Genomic DNA, 18,658 nt, shown 5'->3' with positions numbered 1-18,658 from the left:
CCCCTCCTCCTCCTCTTCCTCCTCCTCCTCCTCCTCCTCCTCTTCCTCATCATCATCATCATAGAGATGCATCTGTCCTGCACTTATTCAAAGTCTCTTTTATTCTGTTAATTTTCATCTGTGTTGTCAACTATTATTTTCATCCTTTTCAGGAGACACATTCAAAATTAACTGATGTCTACAAAACAAGAATTCTTTTTACTTGCATTTTCATTTGCTCCAGTTAACTCTTAAAATACTTTCTTTTCTCACTGTAATACCCAAGACTTAGAGAAGCTGCTGACTTGCCCAAGCCCAGCATTCTACAGAATGTATACTGGGGAGTAAAGGCTCTTCCATGTGGGCCCAGTGTAGGAATTTCCTGTTATAACAAGCACTTGTCCGGGAAATGTAATTTCTTAGTGAATATAGTGGCATAGATTCATGTATGTAAGATAAGTAGAATAAAACGGATCACTTTTTTGATATTAAGGTTTATATAGGAGGTTTACCTGGAAGACACATTCATGTGCCCTGCCAAACCTGAAAGCTGTTGACTATTGCTACACTCCTATATATTTTAGAAAATATACTTAGCTCAGTCCAAGCTGACTGCTGTCCTGTAACCTCTGAGGTATATTATAGGCCCTATTTACCACTTGTCTGGAAAACCCCTTTACCCATAATTAAGTCCCATGCCTCCAACTGAAGACCACTGACCAGGCATAAGCCCAATTTTATTCTTTCTCTTTCTGTTTCTACCAAGTTTTCTCCTCTTTCTTTGGTTCTGAGCCATCATATATCTGGGCTTGGAGCCTGGTCTGAGATCATTTTTTCCCTGGGGACCTTCCCTATCCCCTTCTGCGTTTAGGTCCCCTGTACCTCTTAGCCATTTGAAAGACTACTCTGCTTTCTTGGCTTCTCTCTCCTTTTACCAGGGCCATTATGGAGAGAATGTCTTTGGGGCTATATAGTAGGTTCAGTCCTAGATTGTTCCTTCTCACTTTAGCTACCTGGTCTGGTGGCCTTAGCTGCTTTTTTTTTTTTTTTTTTTTTTTCTTCACCATTTTAGGTCTGATGACCTATATAGTAGCCTAAGCCCTCAGAATTGTTTTGAAACTAGGTTGATTCACCCTAGATTTCACCCTGGATATCCATTTAGTAATCCCAGCACTTTAGCTAAGCACTAAGCATTTTGAGAGGCTTTTTAAAAATCCTGAATCAAAATAAAGTGGTGAAAGAGCAAAACAAGACATAGATGCAATAAATGATAGTTTTCAGGAGTTAATGTGTACTTACAGTACTAAAGCAAACTTTAAGCAGTGCATCTTGCTTGTGGATAGAATAGAAGACAATGATAGAAGATATTGTTTGAATACTTTCCTCCAGAGTTTACATATTGGAAACTTAATCCCTGAATTCATATGTTGATGGTATTTGGAGGTAGAGTTTTGGGAGGTGATTAGGATTAGATGTGGTCTTGAGGGTGAGGCTTCCAGGTGACTTTATTGTCTATAAGAAAAGAAAGAGAAACAGCATGGGTGCACCCTGTAATCCTGCCACTCTGGGAGGCTAAGGCTGGAGAATTGCAAGTTCAAGCCCAGTCTTGGCAATTTAGCAACTTTGGGAGTTACTGTCACAGAATAAAGAATAAAGGGCTGGTGATGTAGCTCAGTGCAAAAGGACCTGGATTCAGGCCCCAGTGCCATATAAGGGAAAAGAAGAGAGACACAAGCTAAGTCATTTGCTCTGTCTTGCTGTGTAATACCCACCACTACATGACAATGCAGTGAGCAGGCTCTCAGCAGCTGCAGAGCAGATACAGACACCATGTTCCTGGACTTCTCAGCCTCCAGAGCCATGAGCCACGTAAGCTTCAAACTTTATTAATTGCTGGACCTCGGGTATTGTGTTATAATAACAAAAAATGAACTAGACAATAACTAAAGAGAAAAAAAGTTATTTATCAAGTCAGCAGAAATAATGGTTTGTATTCTTGATATTTTCCTGTTTGTACTCTTAAATGAGTCATCTATGTATGTGTGTATTTTTAAATGGTTTTGTTTTTGCCTTCTATTTTACAACTCATCTAAGGATAACAACCTCATCATGGTTGTCTAATCTGACTTAAGAATTACTACATCTGTCTCCCACCAGCCTGTCAGACTATGACAGTTGTGGTTATTGGAAAATCATCCTTGATTCCCACACCTTCCTACTGAGTAACTTTGGCCAAGATACTTTACATTGTTTCCTCACCTATAAAATAGGAATGATAATAGTTGCTATGTTGGTGCTGTTGTGAGGATTGAATAGAAAATGCAGATGGAACATTTCACAGAGTACTGTACTTTGCATCCTCCTGGTTGCCTAGTCTGCCCTTTTCCAGTCCCCTTTTATAGAAATAGCCTCTCTGTTGTTCCTGGTTCTTAGTCCATATGTCTTGGCTTTTCTTCTTTGATATTCTCTTCCACCCCACATGGAGTCTGTATAAAGCTCACCACTTCTTTTGCTGCCCTAAGCCTAACCACTGTTATCTCTTACCTTGATTAGCACTAGAACCTTCTACTGGTCTGTCTCTCTTTGCTTTCTTTATTCCCTGGAGTCACTTCTTATCTCAGCAGACAAAATGTGTCACTGTGTAAGAATAAGTTGGTGTATATCACTCTTTTCCGTCTTCACATAGCATTAAAACCATTGTCCTCATGATGACCTAGGAAGTCTTGTGAGATCTATTGGCTTCTTCCCAGACCTGGTCACCTCCTGCACTTTGCTCCCTGACCCTCTTGCTGCTCAGCAAACACCTGTGCACACTAGGCTCTAGAATCTCCTCCCACAGATCCTCACTTCATGTTTAACTTCCACAGAGGGACACCTTCTCTGACCAAGTTAATCCTAGTTCCTAACCAACACTGTTGGTTAATTCTACCATTTAGCACATATCTTTTATGCTTTCAATTTTACTTATTTATTAATTGGCTTGTCCTCCTCCTTCCCTAGAATATAAGTACCATGAGATGGACTTCTTCCTTTCTGTTCACTGCTGTGTCCCCTAGTGTCTAGAATAATGCCCACCATATGGATATTCATAGTGTAAATGAATAAACAATAGCCTTAGCCAATATTGTGTATTGCACCATGCTAGTTACTGTGCCTAAGATTCAGCAAATGTTAACCACTGCTAGTGATACATGTAGTAGAAGTTTCTTTTATGTTATTGTGACTAAGCAAGCCCCAAAGTGACTCGAGATGGGTAAGTTTTGATGAATCTTAAAAAATGAGGAAAAGATCTGAGTGTAAATATACACATTTGCATTATTTATAGCATGCACATATTTGTATTCTGTATACATACACATATAATTATAGGCCACATACACATGTATACTTTTGTTTGGTACCAGGGATCAAACTCAGGATCTTGCACTTGTTAGGCAGGCAGCCGCACCACTAAGCTAAACCCCTGGCCCTGTATACATTTTTTGATAACCTAAAATACTGACAAAGAAATGTAATTTTTTTGGTATGCATACTTTTCTATAGGACTTTCTGGAGGATTCTTGCTTTTAGCTCCTAACTGTCTTGAGTAGATACTATTAATTTTTTTCATTACTATCTTAGTAGTATAACCTTTTTGCTTTACATTTTGTTACAATCTGTAAATGACATGGATTTTTAAATTTTTTAAATTTGTTTATTGTGGTGCAGTACAGGGGATTAAATCCAGAGCCTTTGCACTGACTGAGTTACTTTCCCAACCCATTTGAATTTTCAATTTTGAGACACTAACTCACTGAGCCTCACTAAGAGACCCAGTCTAGGTCTGACCTTGGTGATCCTCCAGCCTCAGCCTCTCAATTTTTTAGGATTACAGGTATGCACCACCACACCAAGTTGAAAACAATATATTTCTAAAAAGTCGATAGGAGCAATTTTACGTGTTCTATTTTCTTTGCAAATTACCCCACAATGGATTATTTCCTGAAATTAAACAGCTATTACATTGAGTTGCAGAATTTATACAGAGTGCTTAGGGGAAAATCTAAGCCACTTTTTTTAAACCACTAATTGAAAGTCTAGAAACTTGACTTTTGTGGTGAGCCTTTCACTGACTGACTGGTCTAGCTAGTCCTTAAACTTTTGATAATTTAATTTTTAATATCTGTGGTTTCAACCAGCCTTGGACCAAATATATCTTGAAAACAAAGTTGTGCTGTACTGAATTCATGCAGGCTTTTTTCCCCTTACAATATAACAACTATTTACATAGCATTTACATTGTATTTGATATTTTAAGTAATCTAGAGATGATTTAAAGTATGTGTGAAGATGTGTGGATGTTATATGCACATGCTACAGCATCTTACATAAGAGACTTGAGCATCTGTGGATTTTGGTATCCCAGAGGGATCCTGGAACCAATTCTCCGTATACAGCAAGGGACAACTGCAACATACAATCAAAAAGTTCTGAAGTGATTGATAAGATGACCTGGTTCTTCCCACTTAGGGACCCTTTAGAGAGCTTGAGATAGATGAATAAGATTATAACAAGTAGAATAAAGGGAGAGATCAGGAAGAGAGATTTGTAAGCAAAAGTGATAAGCTGAGGTTAGGTCTACAGGATAATGAATAGCTATTTTTGCTGAGGGCCATGAGATTCCTGTCTCAGATAAGATAGGGGAGATGGCTCAGAGTCTGGTTGAAGGGAGCTGTGAAGGGAGTTGGCAGGGTTTGAACTTGGGGAGTTGGTGAGCAGTTGTCACAATCCAGAGAAACAGGATAGTAGAAAGGAATTAAAAGGAAGAAAACTGATTGAGGAATCTCTGGGGTTAGTTTAGACTTCAGAGTGGGAAAACTGGGGAAGTTTGTGGAGGGCTATGAATAAAGTAAACAGACAAGTGAGATAGAGTATGGGTTCCTTAGTCAGTCATCCCTCTGGACTGAGTGTCTGCAGCAAGTGGAATGACAGGCAGTGGTGTAGGAAAAGGCAGAGCATGGCCAGAGTTGAGGCAGAGGGTGCCTCGCGTAGAAGTCCTCCTAGGGCAGTCGGGATTTCACAGGGATTATCAAAGAGCAGTAACATCTTTCACAGACATCTGGAGAATGATACAGGTAGAGGAGTGGGAGGCCAGGCAGATCTAGAGCCTTGTACTCTTGAGGTAGACTTGGCAGCTTATTCAAAATATAATTGACAGCCACTAGGGAGTTTTAAAGGACATACTGTGTTTAACTGCTTTAATAAGGTGATTCTGTTTTTTTGATTTTTGTAATGCAGAATGGTCTGTAGGGAGGTATCATAGTTCATTCAGGCTGCTGTTACAGAATTCTATAACTGGCTGGTTTATAAACATCTGCAATTTACTTCTTACAGTTCTAGAGGCTAGGGATTACAAGATCATGGCATTGGCTGATTCATGTGTGGTGAAGCCTCCTTGCTGGTTCATTGATGACGCCTTCTAGCCACCATACCCTGACATGGTGGAAGGAGGCTACCTCGTTCTCTGTGTCACTTTTATAAGAGCGCTAACCCATTGTTGGGGGTCTGCTGTTATTATCTTATCAGTGGTATTGCTTTTCAACATATAAATTTGGGGGCCCACAAATACTCAGACCATAGCAAAAGACAAGAGTGGATTAAGAACAACAGGTAGAACGAAGGTCGCTGTGGAAGTGCAGGTGAGATAGAAGGCTGAGAAGTGCTGTCAGCAAAAAGACTGACTAAATAAATGATGCATGTGGTAATAAGCACATATAATTTACCACAGGCTGTAAATGATAATGAAAAGTGGACACAACTTATGGTGGCTATACATTACTATTAAGGTTTCATTTATTTTAAAAACTAATATTAAATTATCAAAATGTCTGTAGACTTGTCAGTATGAAATATGACATAAAATACCAACCTAATGAAAAATTTAAGTAGCTCTTGAAATGTAACAAAAATATAGTAGACTTTTTATTCATAGGCACTCAAAAATTGGGATATCTTATACAGTGTGAAGCATTTTTTGCCTGAATATTTGTCTTGTGTACATTTTATCTAGACTCTCTGAGCCTCATTTTTCCCAATTGTAAAACAAAGTTTGTAGGTATTCATTGCTGGGTTGTTTTAAAAACTAAATGGAACAGAGCTTGGCATATAGGAGAAATTTAGCCAAACAATTGCTAGTATTATATCACACCTGAAAAAAATAGCTCAATAGGAAAAAAAGCTTTTGGCAGTATGGTAGTTGGCTCTAAATGAAGCTATTTGATTTTTCCAACTTCTTTTTATTAGGTTTGAAACATCATAAATAAGGAGTATAGTATTTTGATGCCCATTTTTGGTATCATTCATAGCCTTTCCATTTATTTCTAACCTGTTTCTCTCATAAGGCAATATCGTGACAGTAAGTAGAATTGTCAACTTGATTGACTTGGAAGCCACCTAACAGATTGATGAAACACACTTGGCTTAATCTGGGTGGGTTATAAAGGTGTGACCTCAGGTACTATATGTGTTCTCTTTCTGCTTGCTCTCTGTCACTATTCCCTGGTGTTTTGTTTCTCAGCCACCATGAACTAAACAGCTTGCTTGACTATTCCCTTCCACCATGATGCTTCTGCCTTGAAGCCTACTGACCGTGGACGGAATCCCCAGAAACCATGAGCCAAATCAAACCTCTCCTCATTTACTTTGTGGGTGTTGGGTACTTATCCCAACAATAGAAAAGCATATTGCTAAGGAAGGTAATGTTCAAGGAAATTAAGATGATGGTCAAGTCACCAAGTAAGTTTTTGTACCAATAGAATTAGCATCTAAATATAAAGCTTAGTGATGGGTTGTCTGTGTTTCACACGTTGGGATAATTAATCAGGGACCTGAAATACTAGGTGACCGCCCTAGAGATTTGGACCTCCTTGCTTGTGGCTTATGGTCACATATACTTTTCCTTGTTTTTTGCTTTTGAATTTTGAATGATTGCTCTTTGCTATTGTTGTGTGTCAGGGCTTGTTTGTTTCTAAAAGCCAGAAGCTTCCATAATGAGCTGAGAAATTAGTTAGAAATAAATGGAAAGGCAAGATCCAAGCATGAGTATCAGAATGCTTATTGTCTGTAATTTCTTTTCTTTCTTTTTTTTTCAGCTTTGAGTTTATTGGTACATTTTAGGGATACAGTACAGTTACGTTCATTGTTGGGATCTTGTACCTCTACATGACAAGTCTTGATTCTCATTTTTTCCCCTTACCTCTGCCCTCCCTTCACCCCCTCCTCCCCTCCCCATCTACAAACACTTTATTTTCATCTTTTCATTCTCTCACATTTTTTTCTTTTCCCTTTTTACTCTTCCCTTACCCATCCCACCTTCCCTACACCTTTAGCTCCTTTCTTCCCATTTCTAAATGTCAGTAATTTTATTAGAATCTTATGCATTGTTGCAGATTATTTACACCAGGGAAACTATTTGGTATTTACACATGTGTGACTTATTTATTTCACTTAGGAGTATATCTTCAATATGTATCCATTTTCCTATGAATGAATCTATTTTCTCATTCTTTATGGCTGAGTAATATTCCATTTTATAGAAAAACCACAACTTCTTTATCCAGTTTCCAAAGGATGGGCAAAGAGGCTGTTTCCAAGATTTCTTTAAACATTATTTCTTAATATCATAATTTTGGAGGAAATGAAATAATTTTATTTAAAACCAAGTAATGCACTATCAGAAATATCTTTGCTCTATTGCATTTCTTTAGGAGTTATATTAACAAGCACTTAGATTTCTCCTATACGATGCCAAGATTTGTGCATATCTTCCTGCTATGAATTAGTTGAAAGAGACAACTTGTAAAGAGTATAAGAAATCTCTAGTGTTTTATCTATACTTTGCAAAATATTAATTTCTTTGTTTTACCATTTTTCCTTTAGAATTTTAGACCATTGTATCAAATGTCAAAAACTTAATAGTACCTTTAAAGCCTAGTTTGCGTAGTATGCAATCAAGATCAGAGCCTTTTTTTTAAAAATAAGGGATGTTAAAAACTCTAACAAGGGGCTAGGGATGTAGCACAGTGGTAGAGCACATGCCCACTATTTGTGAGGCCCTGAGATCAATCTCCAGTATCCCCCCACCCAAAAAAAGAGTTTAACAAAGTCACATGGAGTGAACATAATATGATATTGACTTGCTAAAGTCAATAATTACCAGCTATGGGGTCAGGGATGTAGCTCAGCGGTGCCCTACTTACCTGCCAAGTGCCAGGTCTTGAGTTTGATTCCTGTTGCTGGAAAAGAAAGAAAAAAGAATAGTTGGCTCTGAAATATTAATAACCCTTTTATTCATATTGCCTTATAATCAAATTTTACAGGTACATTTGCCTTTTCTCAGAAGAAAATAGTCATGAACCTTGTGCTCATATATTTGGGGAAAACAATGTTTCCAAATCCAAGACCTTGAGATGATACTCATTGCAAAGTACAAGTTGATGGGAAGCAGACTCTTTCAAACATGAAAAAAGAAGTATAACCCATCCAAGAAGGATGTTGTGGGATTTTGAGATTTTGCATCTTCTTGTTGATATTTTGCTTAATCCCTAGTACGTAATAACTCATTAACATTTCTTCTAAGGTTCTGTTTCAATTTTTGCTTTGTTCTTTGAAACAGCCTCTTACTATCCACTCCAGAGTGGCCTTGAATTTTCTATGTAGCTCTAGTGGGCCTCGAATTCACAGCAGTCTTCTCACCTCAGTCTCCTGAGTACTGGGGTTACAGGGTTGTGCCACCATATCTGTCTCTTTGTCTTTTTTAATTATATTTTGAACTTTTAAAACTTCAAGTAACTAGGAATCTAAATGTGTAGAATTCTTTAAGAAACTGAATGCCTAGAGAGCATAAAATTCTTTGAAATACTTTTATACTCTGCATTTTAAAAAGTTGGGGCAGGAAATCCTTGTGTAACATCATACCTTGATGACATTTAAGCTTGATTTCCAAAAGACTAAATACCAAAGATCAAAAAATTCTTACACACACCTACTTCAAATTTGTCCCCTTATTGTTACCATTGACAGATTCACATGAATAACTCATTTAACTTTTTTCCTTCAAGTCATATAGTAAATGTGTCTGAACTTTCAATATCTATACTTTCCTCATAATACTATACTTTTTCATGTGCCTTATTCTCAGATACCAAATCATTTCTTTGGTACTTACATGTAACTCAAGTTTGAGCTGTGGAAATAGTTATTGTGGGTTACATATGTGTGTGCGCGTCTGTGTGTGTGTGTCTGTGTGTTACACATACCTTAAAATAATCCAGCAAAATTATTTTAAAATAGTAGTGTTTTCTAGAAGCAGTAATTTTTTATAAGAAAGGTGATCAGTATATTTCACACTTTACAGTTCCCTTTGATATTTGCTTTTCTAGTATTCTTGAGAAAGACACTTATGAACTAGCATTTTAGCATTGTCCCCCATTGAATTTTTCAATTATATTATACTTTTTATTACACTTGAAATTGGAGACACATACTTCTCCAGGACAGCTTTATGCTAAATAAATTCTGCAGAGGTGATATACACAATTTCACAAAAAGAAAATAAGCAAAAATGATTTCTATAGCAAATATTCCCAACTTCTTTACCATAGTATAGGGAAAAAATACCCACATTTTATTGATAAAACCAAGTCTGTGGACTGTGCAGGTATGAATAAAGTGCTACTATAGTTGCATAAGATGTCCTTTTGATTAATTTTTAACTATATGTGTAACATATCACTTCATTTTTCTTAAAATCAAAAGTAGTGTATGAATGAGACATTCTCTGGTTACCACACATCAATAGCTATGTCCATCCTGCATAAAAATACAATTATAGAACAACTAAATGTTCAGTATTCTCTGAGGAAAGCTTGTCCACTGTTTCTAAGTTTTCCTTGTTTCTTGAAGTTCCCTCAGGACAAGAAAAACTTTATTAGAACTACTAATAGAAGCTATTTCTAATTCCTGTTTATATTTGTATAGTATTAATCTACCAGCTATGTATCAGATAGTAACCATTTGAAGCTATTATATCGTAGAGATTTTCCATACATTTCTAGTACTATTATCCCTATTACTGATCAGGAAGTTGAGACTCGGGAAGTATTATACTGTAAATAGTGCATTCCAAGGCCATATCATGGTGGGGAGTGGTGTGGCAGCTGGATTCTTCCTTCACATAGGTTCTTTTCTTGGCATCAAGTCGTTTCAGAGGATCTGATATGGACAAATATAATTGTTTAATATCTTTGATGTATTAAATGACATAAAAGTTTTACATTCTCATTCTAATGCCATTCTGTGGGCATCTTCCCCTTTCTGACAGAATATACTAAAGGTGTAACCACAGATACTGAGTGGGCTCTGTGTACTCAGAAAGGACTCTGTTCGTCCATAAGTTGGATGTCAGCTCGGGTACAAGGCCCCAGGAAGCATAATTAATAGTAGTATAGAGCAATTTCAACTCTTTCGGATATGTTTTTTTTTTTTTTTTTTAGAAAAGCACAATACTTCATTCTCCAAATCCTCATCTTGATCTACTATTAATTAAAACATTCTGGTTTCAAGCTCTTGAGTAGTTTTTTTGTGTTTTATTTTTTGTTGGGTCATTGAAAACTTTAAATGAACCTGCGGTATTTCTTGACTGAGAATCTGCCCTGTTTTTCCCTTTTTCTAGGTCTATTATTAGCAGAAGATTTTTCTGCATAGTTGGCACGCTGTACCTGTATCGGTGTATTACAATGTATGTAACTACACTCCCAGTACCTGGTATGCATTTCAACTGTTCTCCGAAGGTAAACTATTCCTCACTGTAATTTCCCTTTTGTTTGTTGACTTGCTCTGGGGTCCTTTGACTAAGGTTGAAGATGAAAATCTCTTCAGAATGCAGGCAGGTTCCTCTGCCCTTGTCTGGGGAAGTCACTAAGCACTGGAGTCAGCAGCCACACCCTTCTAGAGTTCCCAGCTCTGCGGGTACCCCACTGGGAAGGAAGTGTGTAGTCTCCTAAAAGTGCTGCAAGTGTTTGGGCTTTGTATATGGGGGTAGCTCTTTGATTTTCTCCCAGACTTGTAAAACATCATCTACTTACTTAAACAGGTCTAGAAGCTTCCAAATTCTTTCTCCCTCTTGTAGACAAAAAGTTACATTTCAAATGATATTCTTCCCTCTCTTCTTCTTTCTATTATTCCCTACGGTAGAACAAGCTAGAGAAAATAATCCTATCTCCTGGCAGTCTCCCAGTTCAGATAAAGCCACTGTTTTCTGGAGGTACATGGGGCCGTAGATCTACTACCTTCTCTAGTAGCATAGTTTTTTTTTTAATAAAATTTTTTCCTCTCTTATTGTCTCTACCTTTCCTTTCATTAATGTAACCCTCTCTGCCCCCTCACCTTTATCTTGGAAGAATGTTTAACTATAGAGATCATTGGAATTTCATGAAATAGCAGATGATTTAATTTTTAAAATGTTTACATGCATTAAAACTCTTTAATGCAGTAAGGAATAGAAGGGGCTAGTTTCCCTTCCTTTTTTTTGATGGAAGAAAATAAGAGCCTCTCTAATGTGTTTGAGATCATTTCTCTGCAATGCCCCTGTGATGGCAGATACTTTCATTTCTTTGTCCTTCTGTACCTTCCAGAAGAGACATTCTTTAAGAGAGAAGCTTTGAAAAGGAGGCTGAAAATTCCCTCTGGATTTTTAAAGTGGCATCCTTTTATGAAATTTTTTTATCTTGTTAGTTTTTGTACTGTTGTCTCCCTTCCTTTCTAGACTTCTGTGTCTATAGAGGTGGCTAGTTTTTTTTTTCTCTTCCATTTTTTGCTGCATACCACTTCGTGAACTCTGCAGAAGCTTCACACAGAATGGATGTTCTCAGTTTTCCACTCATCTGTCAGCAGTCCGACCTCCCTGCACTCTTCTTCTTGCTGTTTCCTCAGTCCTTCCCAAGGATCCAACTTTCTATCTTTTTAAAGCTCTCCAGCGCTCACTACCAGCTCTGAGTTTATAGAAAACACCTTGCTATCAGTAAGAATCCAGTGATGTGGACCCTTCCTGCAAATAGGCTTAATTAGTAGCATGCTCTCAGTAGTATATGACAGTTTAGGTCATTGGCCTAAGTGTATTTATCTTCTGAGAAGAGCCTGGGAATTGGGACATTTTAATGCAGAGGGGGAGGTAGAGGTGGATTGCAAATGAACACACACTGAAAATGGGTCAAATACTGTGGGGTCATACTATGTAACTTTTCCCCTCCCCTCTCTGCTTTTAGCCTTGTGTCTTAGTGAGGACCTTTGAGGCTCCATCCCATTTCTGGCAGGCCGGGTCTTGAGCCAGGGTTACTTAATAGTCATTTTAAGACTCAGCCTGTCTAACCACAATCCTGTGGATAAGAATAGGGTTCAAGTTTTCTTGGGAAAGGTAGATAGCAGAAACAATGCACAAAAACTAAACTCTGAGCCTATCACTCATTTATCATGTTGCCAAAAGTGCATGACTCTGTCACAAATTTCTGGAAACAAATCTAAAAAGAAAAGAGTAGGAAGTGAAATATTAGCATGCCTTAGCAAAAATTAGTGGTTAAGACCTATTAAACGTAGTTAATTCTGTTATAATAATAAAAGACTTAATACAAAATTTATTCAGAAAAATTTTGAATTTATTTCATAGAGACCAGTATAAGGGAATTTCACTCACCTAACACCTAGATTAATTAATTATCAAGATTGGTGAATTTGGGTTATCTTTTCTTCCTTTTCCCCTTCACATTCCCCTTCCCTTTCTCCCTAGACCTTCATCAGTGCACACTTTATTATACATAAAACTGTGGACATGACACTGTTGGTATTCAACAAAATTAACAATAATTCTTTGGTTTCACCAGTTAATCAATTCATATATTTTTTGATTATCTTAAAATTCCTTTTTTAAGCAGTTGATTCGTATGAATTCAGATCCAGAGTCTTTACATTTGCTTGCTCCATCTTTTAAATCTATAAAACAGTTCTTTATTTTTTTTTTACCTGCCAGTGACTTATAGGGATCAGATTGCTGGTCCTGCAGAACAGTACAGAACAGTACAGAACAGTATAGAACAGCCATGTTCCGGATTGGGCTTACCTATCTTTGTCTTTGTGCTATTGGTTAACTTGTTCTTTCCTCCACATTCTGAATAGATAATTGGCTCTGGAGGCTTTATTATATTCATTTGTAACATTTTGGGAAAGAACACTTCAACAGTAGGACAGAAAGACTTACAAAGCTGGATAGAAAGATTGAAAAAGTTTTGAAAACTCAAAAGATGACAATTCAAACTTTAAAAATCCAAAATTTGAATGCTGCACTGGGACCAGTGTCAGAAGTGAGAGAAGAGTAACATAGAGAGACCTCAGGGACCAGCTGCCTACTTCAGAGTCATACCTCAACTCAGGGAATCAGAATTGAAGGGAACCTTTTTAAAAGTAAATTGATCCAGTGGTATAAAAAGAAGATATCTGAACATGAACACTGCCAGGACTTCATTAACCTCTCTTTGAACCATTACACAGAGAAGAACTTTCTTAGCTCTAGAAAAATGTAAACTACTTAATAGTGGACAGAATGCTGAACATAGAGCTAAAATGGATCTATACTTTACAGAGTGGCAGATTTATACTTTAGCTGGGTAGCAAATACGTTGGACAGGTCATTAACCCCATGTCTTGGGTCCTTTATTGTTGAGACAGGGCTCTGTCACTTGTAAGGTGATACACAGAAATAAGAAGAGGACTTGGTATTGTTGTCATGCACCAACCCCTACACTCTTTTTTTCATCCAAAGAGAATTGATTTAACAACTTGCATTAAGTACCTGCTGTATTTTAGGTGCTAGAGTACAAGGGGTGAGCAAAGTAGATAAAGCCATGTCACTGTGGGAAACACCTTAAAATTCACCCAGTTCAGACTTGTCCCTATGTAAGGAATTTTTTAAATGCTGTAAGTCCTCAAGGTATTTAAGAGGTCAGATAAATACAGTTTGGTAATAGAGTTGATGTACAGAACGAATAAAAAGGGAAAGATTTTAATGACAAGGCTTTCCTACTGGAATGATTATAAGAGGGAGGAATGTGGAATTAATGACTTTGGATTGAACACATGGAGTGTAAGATACTTGTGAGATAGTTAAGTGGTGATGTCCACGACAGTTAGCAATGAAGCTGAGATGGAAATCAGGACTAGATAATAAATATTCATGATTTATCATCTTTTGGATGGCAGTTAAAGCTGTGGATATGAATAAAAAGGCCCAGAGACAGGATGTAGAAAATACAGAGCTTCCACAATTATAATTTTGAGATTTGAGGTATCACTGAAGTCAGTTGATATACTTAAACTTACTCATCACTAATCTTTGAAGCTGAGCTTTAAATATACAACTTTCTAATGTGATCATGTGACTTATAAACTTGGTACCCCATAACATCAATCACCATGCTTCTGTAGTTAATATTTTCTTTCACACCAGTGCTCAAAATGCACAGCTTATAAGAAAAATGTTCAAGTATACAGTAGCAATGATAAAAATTGGTCTTGTTCATTTGATGGCAATGTACCTCACAAAATACAACAGCTTGAGAAACAATGATCATGTAGGATGATTAAGTCAGGAGGAAGAGCAGGCCTCTTCCTCTCAGCATTGCTGAGACAATGATAAGCCACCAAGGAATGTGGTGGGGAGGTAGGTGTATTTACTTCCTGCATTTTGAATTTCTGCACAGCCGTCTGTCTTGTATCCCAGGGGACATGTGTGCCAGGCTTGCGCTGGAGGCTGTCAAGTGCTTGATGCCTTGATTGGCCCGTTCTAACCTCAGTACAGGTTTTCTCCAAAAAGCATGTGTTCTAGCCCTGAAATAATCTCATCTTGTCACAGGGTTTATGACTTGCTTTCATTTTTAAAAAGCAGACATTTGAGAACTCTTTGATGTTCTAAGCTTCCTGTAGGTGTTTGTATTTTGTTTTAACAATTATTATAAAAAGAGAATAGTTTCCCTGGTGTGAATAATCTGCAACAATGCATAAGATTCTAATAAGATTACTGACATTTAGAAATGGGAAGAAAGGAGCTAAAGGTGTAGGGAAGGTGGGATGGGTAGGGGAAGAGTAAAAAGGGAAAAGAAAAAAATGTGAGAGAATGAAAAGATGAAAATAAAGTGTTTGTAGATGGGGAGGGGAGGAGGGGGTGAAGGGAGGGCAGAGGTAAGGGGAAAAAAATGAGAATCAAGACTTGTCATGTAGAGGTACAAGATCCCAACAATGAACGTAACTGTACTGTATCCCTAAAATGTACCGATAAACTCAATTAAAGCTGAAAAAAAAAAAGAAAAATATGTGTATTCTAGTCCTCAGATACACAGCCTAATGCTAATCAAGGAGAAGAATAATTTACTGTATTCAACTCTCATTGTAATTATTGATGAGTTAATCTAACAATGACTAAGCATTAACACAAGATACATATTGGTCCTGTTTTATGGTATCGGTGGTGACCTTAGGTTTGAAAGCCTTTGAAAAGAAATTACACCACAGTTAGAGGCCTTAAGCCGGCTGATGCATTTATTGGAGGCAGAGTTTTCAGTGAGTTGATTCCTAGAACTTTAAAGACATGTTGTTTTTAAACACATATTGCACTTTTGTACAGGGGTCATGTTTGGGTGGCAACCAAGGCTGATTGTCAGTGGAGCAGTAAAGTACAAGAGCAACGGCAGAAAGACCTTCATATTCTTCTGCCATGTCAGCTTGCCTTAGTGCACTGATTCGAAAGATGAAAGCTCTCCTTTCAGTCTGCTGCTGGGCTATGAGGTAGTAATCACCAGCCTCTGCAGCTTCCTGTTCCAACATGAGTTTAGTCTTAAAAGGTGAATGACTGCTCACTGTTAGGACTTTTGTGCTTCCTCAGGTAGCTGTTTGAGTATTCCAACATGTATTCTCCATGTTGACAAACTCTGATAATCTAATTAGTTCCTGCTAACCTTATCATGACTTCAGAATATGGCTAGTTCCAATACTTATTTTAGCTTCATGTCTTCCTTTTGAATTGTGTGGAAATTCAATTATTAGTACTTGTTTTTACCTAATCTTCTGCCTGCCTCCCTGTTACTGTCAGTATAATTTTCCTTTTTGCTTGTTCTCCCTTTTTCTCTGCTTCTGTATATAATTTCCAGTAAACTTTCCCAATCCAGGTCTTTTCTTTACTCTCCTTTTTCTCTCTCAGCTGTTATTGTTTCTTTTTTAAGGAATAAAGAAGATAGCAATGTACCAAGTAATTTATCTCCCTTTTAAAAAAATTACTTTTTTTCCTCTGGTACCAGGGATTAAACTCAGGACCTTGCACTTGCAAGGCAGATGCCGTGCCGCTGAGCTAACTCCCCAGCCCCCAAAATTACTTTTTAACTGGGCTCGATGATACACACCTAATGTCCTAGGTACTGAAGATGCTGAACCAAAGGGATTGCAAATTCAAGGCCAGCTCAGGCAAATTTATTAAAACCTTGTCTCAAAATAAAATGAAAAAGGGCTCAGGAAGTAACCTCGTGGTAGTAGAGTACTTGCCCATCATGCGCAAGGCCGTAGGTCCAATCTCCATTACAAAATACCCCTTTATTTTAAAGAAACTCTACATTTATTATGTACTCTGAAAGAATACAAAAAAGAGAAAAATTTTAAAACTCACTTGGGGCCCTCTGTACTATCAGTATTTCTGTCGTTACTGTAGTCCTTCATGTCTCTTTTTCTTATGTGATCCCAATTGTACTGTCTTTGCATTTATGATTCTTGTCTTAGAATTAACATTTTGGGGCTGGGGATTTAGCTCAGCAGTTCAGTGGCCTACCTTGCAAGCGCAAGGACCCAAGTTCAGTCCCTGGTACAAAAAAAAAAAGAATAATTTTGTATATGCATTTTTGAAAGATTTTTTTTTAATCTTATTGAGTTTATTGGTACATTTTAGGTGTACAGTACAGTTACATTCATCATTGGGATTTTGTACCCTTACATGACAGATCTTGGTTCTCATTTTTTCCCCACAACTCTACCCTCCCTTCACCCCCTCCACCCTCCCCTATTTACAAACACTTTGTTTCCATTTTTTCCTTTTCTTGTATTTTTTCTTATCCCTTATTTCCTTTCCCTTACTTTTCCCACTTCTTTTAGCCCCTTTCCTATTTCACATTATCAGTTATACAATTTGTATCCAGTTACACGATTTACACTTTTAGTTTTTCACACCAGAGAAACTATTCAGTATTTACACATGTGTGACTTATTGTTTTCACTTAGAAGTATGGCCTCAACATGCATAATGATGATTTTCTCATTCAAAGGAGGACAACACTCTTCCCAGGCTGTACAGCAGGCACATTATTAGTGTGATTTCATGTGATAAATAGCAGGTTGCTTTTTTCCAGAACAAACATTTCTAGAGAACCTGCCTTGTGTGAACAGGGTGGTAATTTTGAGTATATATAAATGTATAAGACAAGTGTCTCCTGCTCTTTCCAGTGGACATCATGAGCCACATGCAAGCCAACAGGTTACTCCCTGGCTTGCTCCATCCTCCCTGGATGTTCAAGAGGAGCCCAGTTGCTATGGAAGCACAGAAGAAGGCAGCAGCTCTCCTGGGAGTGCTGGCTGCACAGGGGAGACACTATTTGAGCCAAGCCTCAGAAGGATGAGTAGGAGTTTGCCAAGTAGAAATGGAGAGAAGGAGAGTTTGTCAGGTGAAGAAAAAAAGTGTGAAAGGGAATCAGGGAATAAAGTAAAGTTAGATGTCCTTGAGAGTATAATCGTATAGGTCAACTGGTCAAAGAGGACGCCAAGATGGGCAGGCTATGGGCAGGGCTGTGGGAAGATTTTACCTTCTTTAGGGAGTCTGGACTTCATAAGGAGGTCAGAGAAAGCCAGAAGAAGTTTTAGCAGTAGCATTATAAGACGGCCTTTTGGAAACATTTGTCTCCAGTGTTATGCATAGTGGAGTGTTTGGGAAAGAGAGAAGGAGGAATGGAGGTGGACTTTTAGTGGTGCCAAATTATATGTCCCTTTTCTTGGCCTGATATGATTGTTAATGTTTTATTTTTAATTCTTAAAACACTGAGTGGGAAGACATTGTACTTGGTTCAGAGATAAGTGACCTGCTTAATATCTTACATGTACTAAGTGATAGACATGAAGTTTTGCAAGTCTCTGTTCTTAGTATTTCAATTTAGGGAGGTAGGTTTTGCTATTGCATGGCTGTCTGAATTAAAAGTGAGGGAGCCCTACACATCAGGGCAGGGAGGGCTGTATTTAGGAGACACTGGAAATGAGAAAAGATTTTCTAAATGTTAATAGACATCCAATGTGAAGAGGTCACCAGAGTGAGTTTTTGCTGAGGAATTCCAAACAACCTCATTAGAGGTACTAGGGTAGCACTACACATGAATCCTTATTCATGGTGTCAGTGCAGGTAGGTGGGTTCTAGAGCTGCCTAGACATGATGGTCTCCAGTTGGTTTCCATTCAGAAGCCATTCAGAAGGCCACCCTTCCTTCTTTCCTTCCTTCCTTCCTTCCTTCCTTCCTTCCTTCCTTCCTTCCTTCCTTCCTTCCATCCTTCCTTCCTTCCTTCCTTCCCTGCCT

General features: G+C 37.8%; 1 protein-coding gene across 7 annotated transcripts in view; it reads left to right on the top strand.

The window, feature by feature from the left end:
* The window catches only part of Sgms1 (sphingomyelin synthase 1), a 287,590-nt gene that overhangs the window by 252,906 nt on the left and 16,026 nt on the right, over positions 1–18,658 (top strand). For all 7 annotated transcript variants that reach the window (XM_010606276.3, XM_010606275.3, XM_033766634.1 and 4 more), the window contains one exon: positions 10,691–10,808. In XM_010606276.3, the coding sequence (XP_010604578.1) occupies positions 10,691–10,808 (118 nt within the window). The remainder of the gene's footprint in view (positions 1–10,690; positions 10,809–18,658) is intronic.

Source organism: Fukomys damarensis, unplaced genomic scaffold (assembly GCF_012274545.1).
Source record: "Fukomys damarensis isolate Sample0158 unplaced genomic scaffold, DMR_v1.0_HiC HiC_scaffold_20, whole genome shotgun sequence".
Lineage (NCBI taxonomy): Eukaryota > Metazoa > Chordata > Mammalia > Rodentia > Bathyergidae > Fukomys > Fukomys damarensis.
Note: the sequence above shows the minus strand (reverse complement) of the source record. Positions and strands in the feature narration are given on the sequence as shown.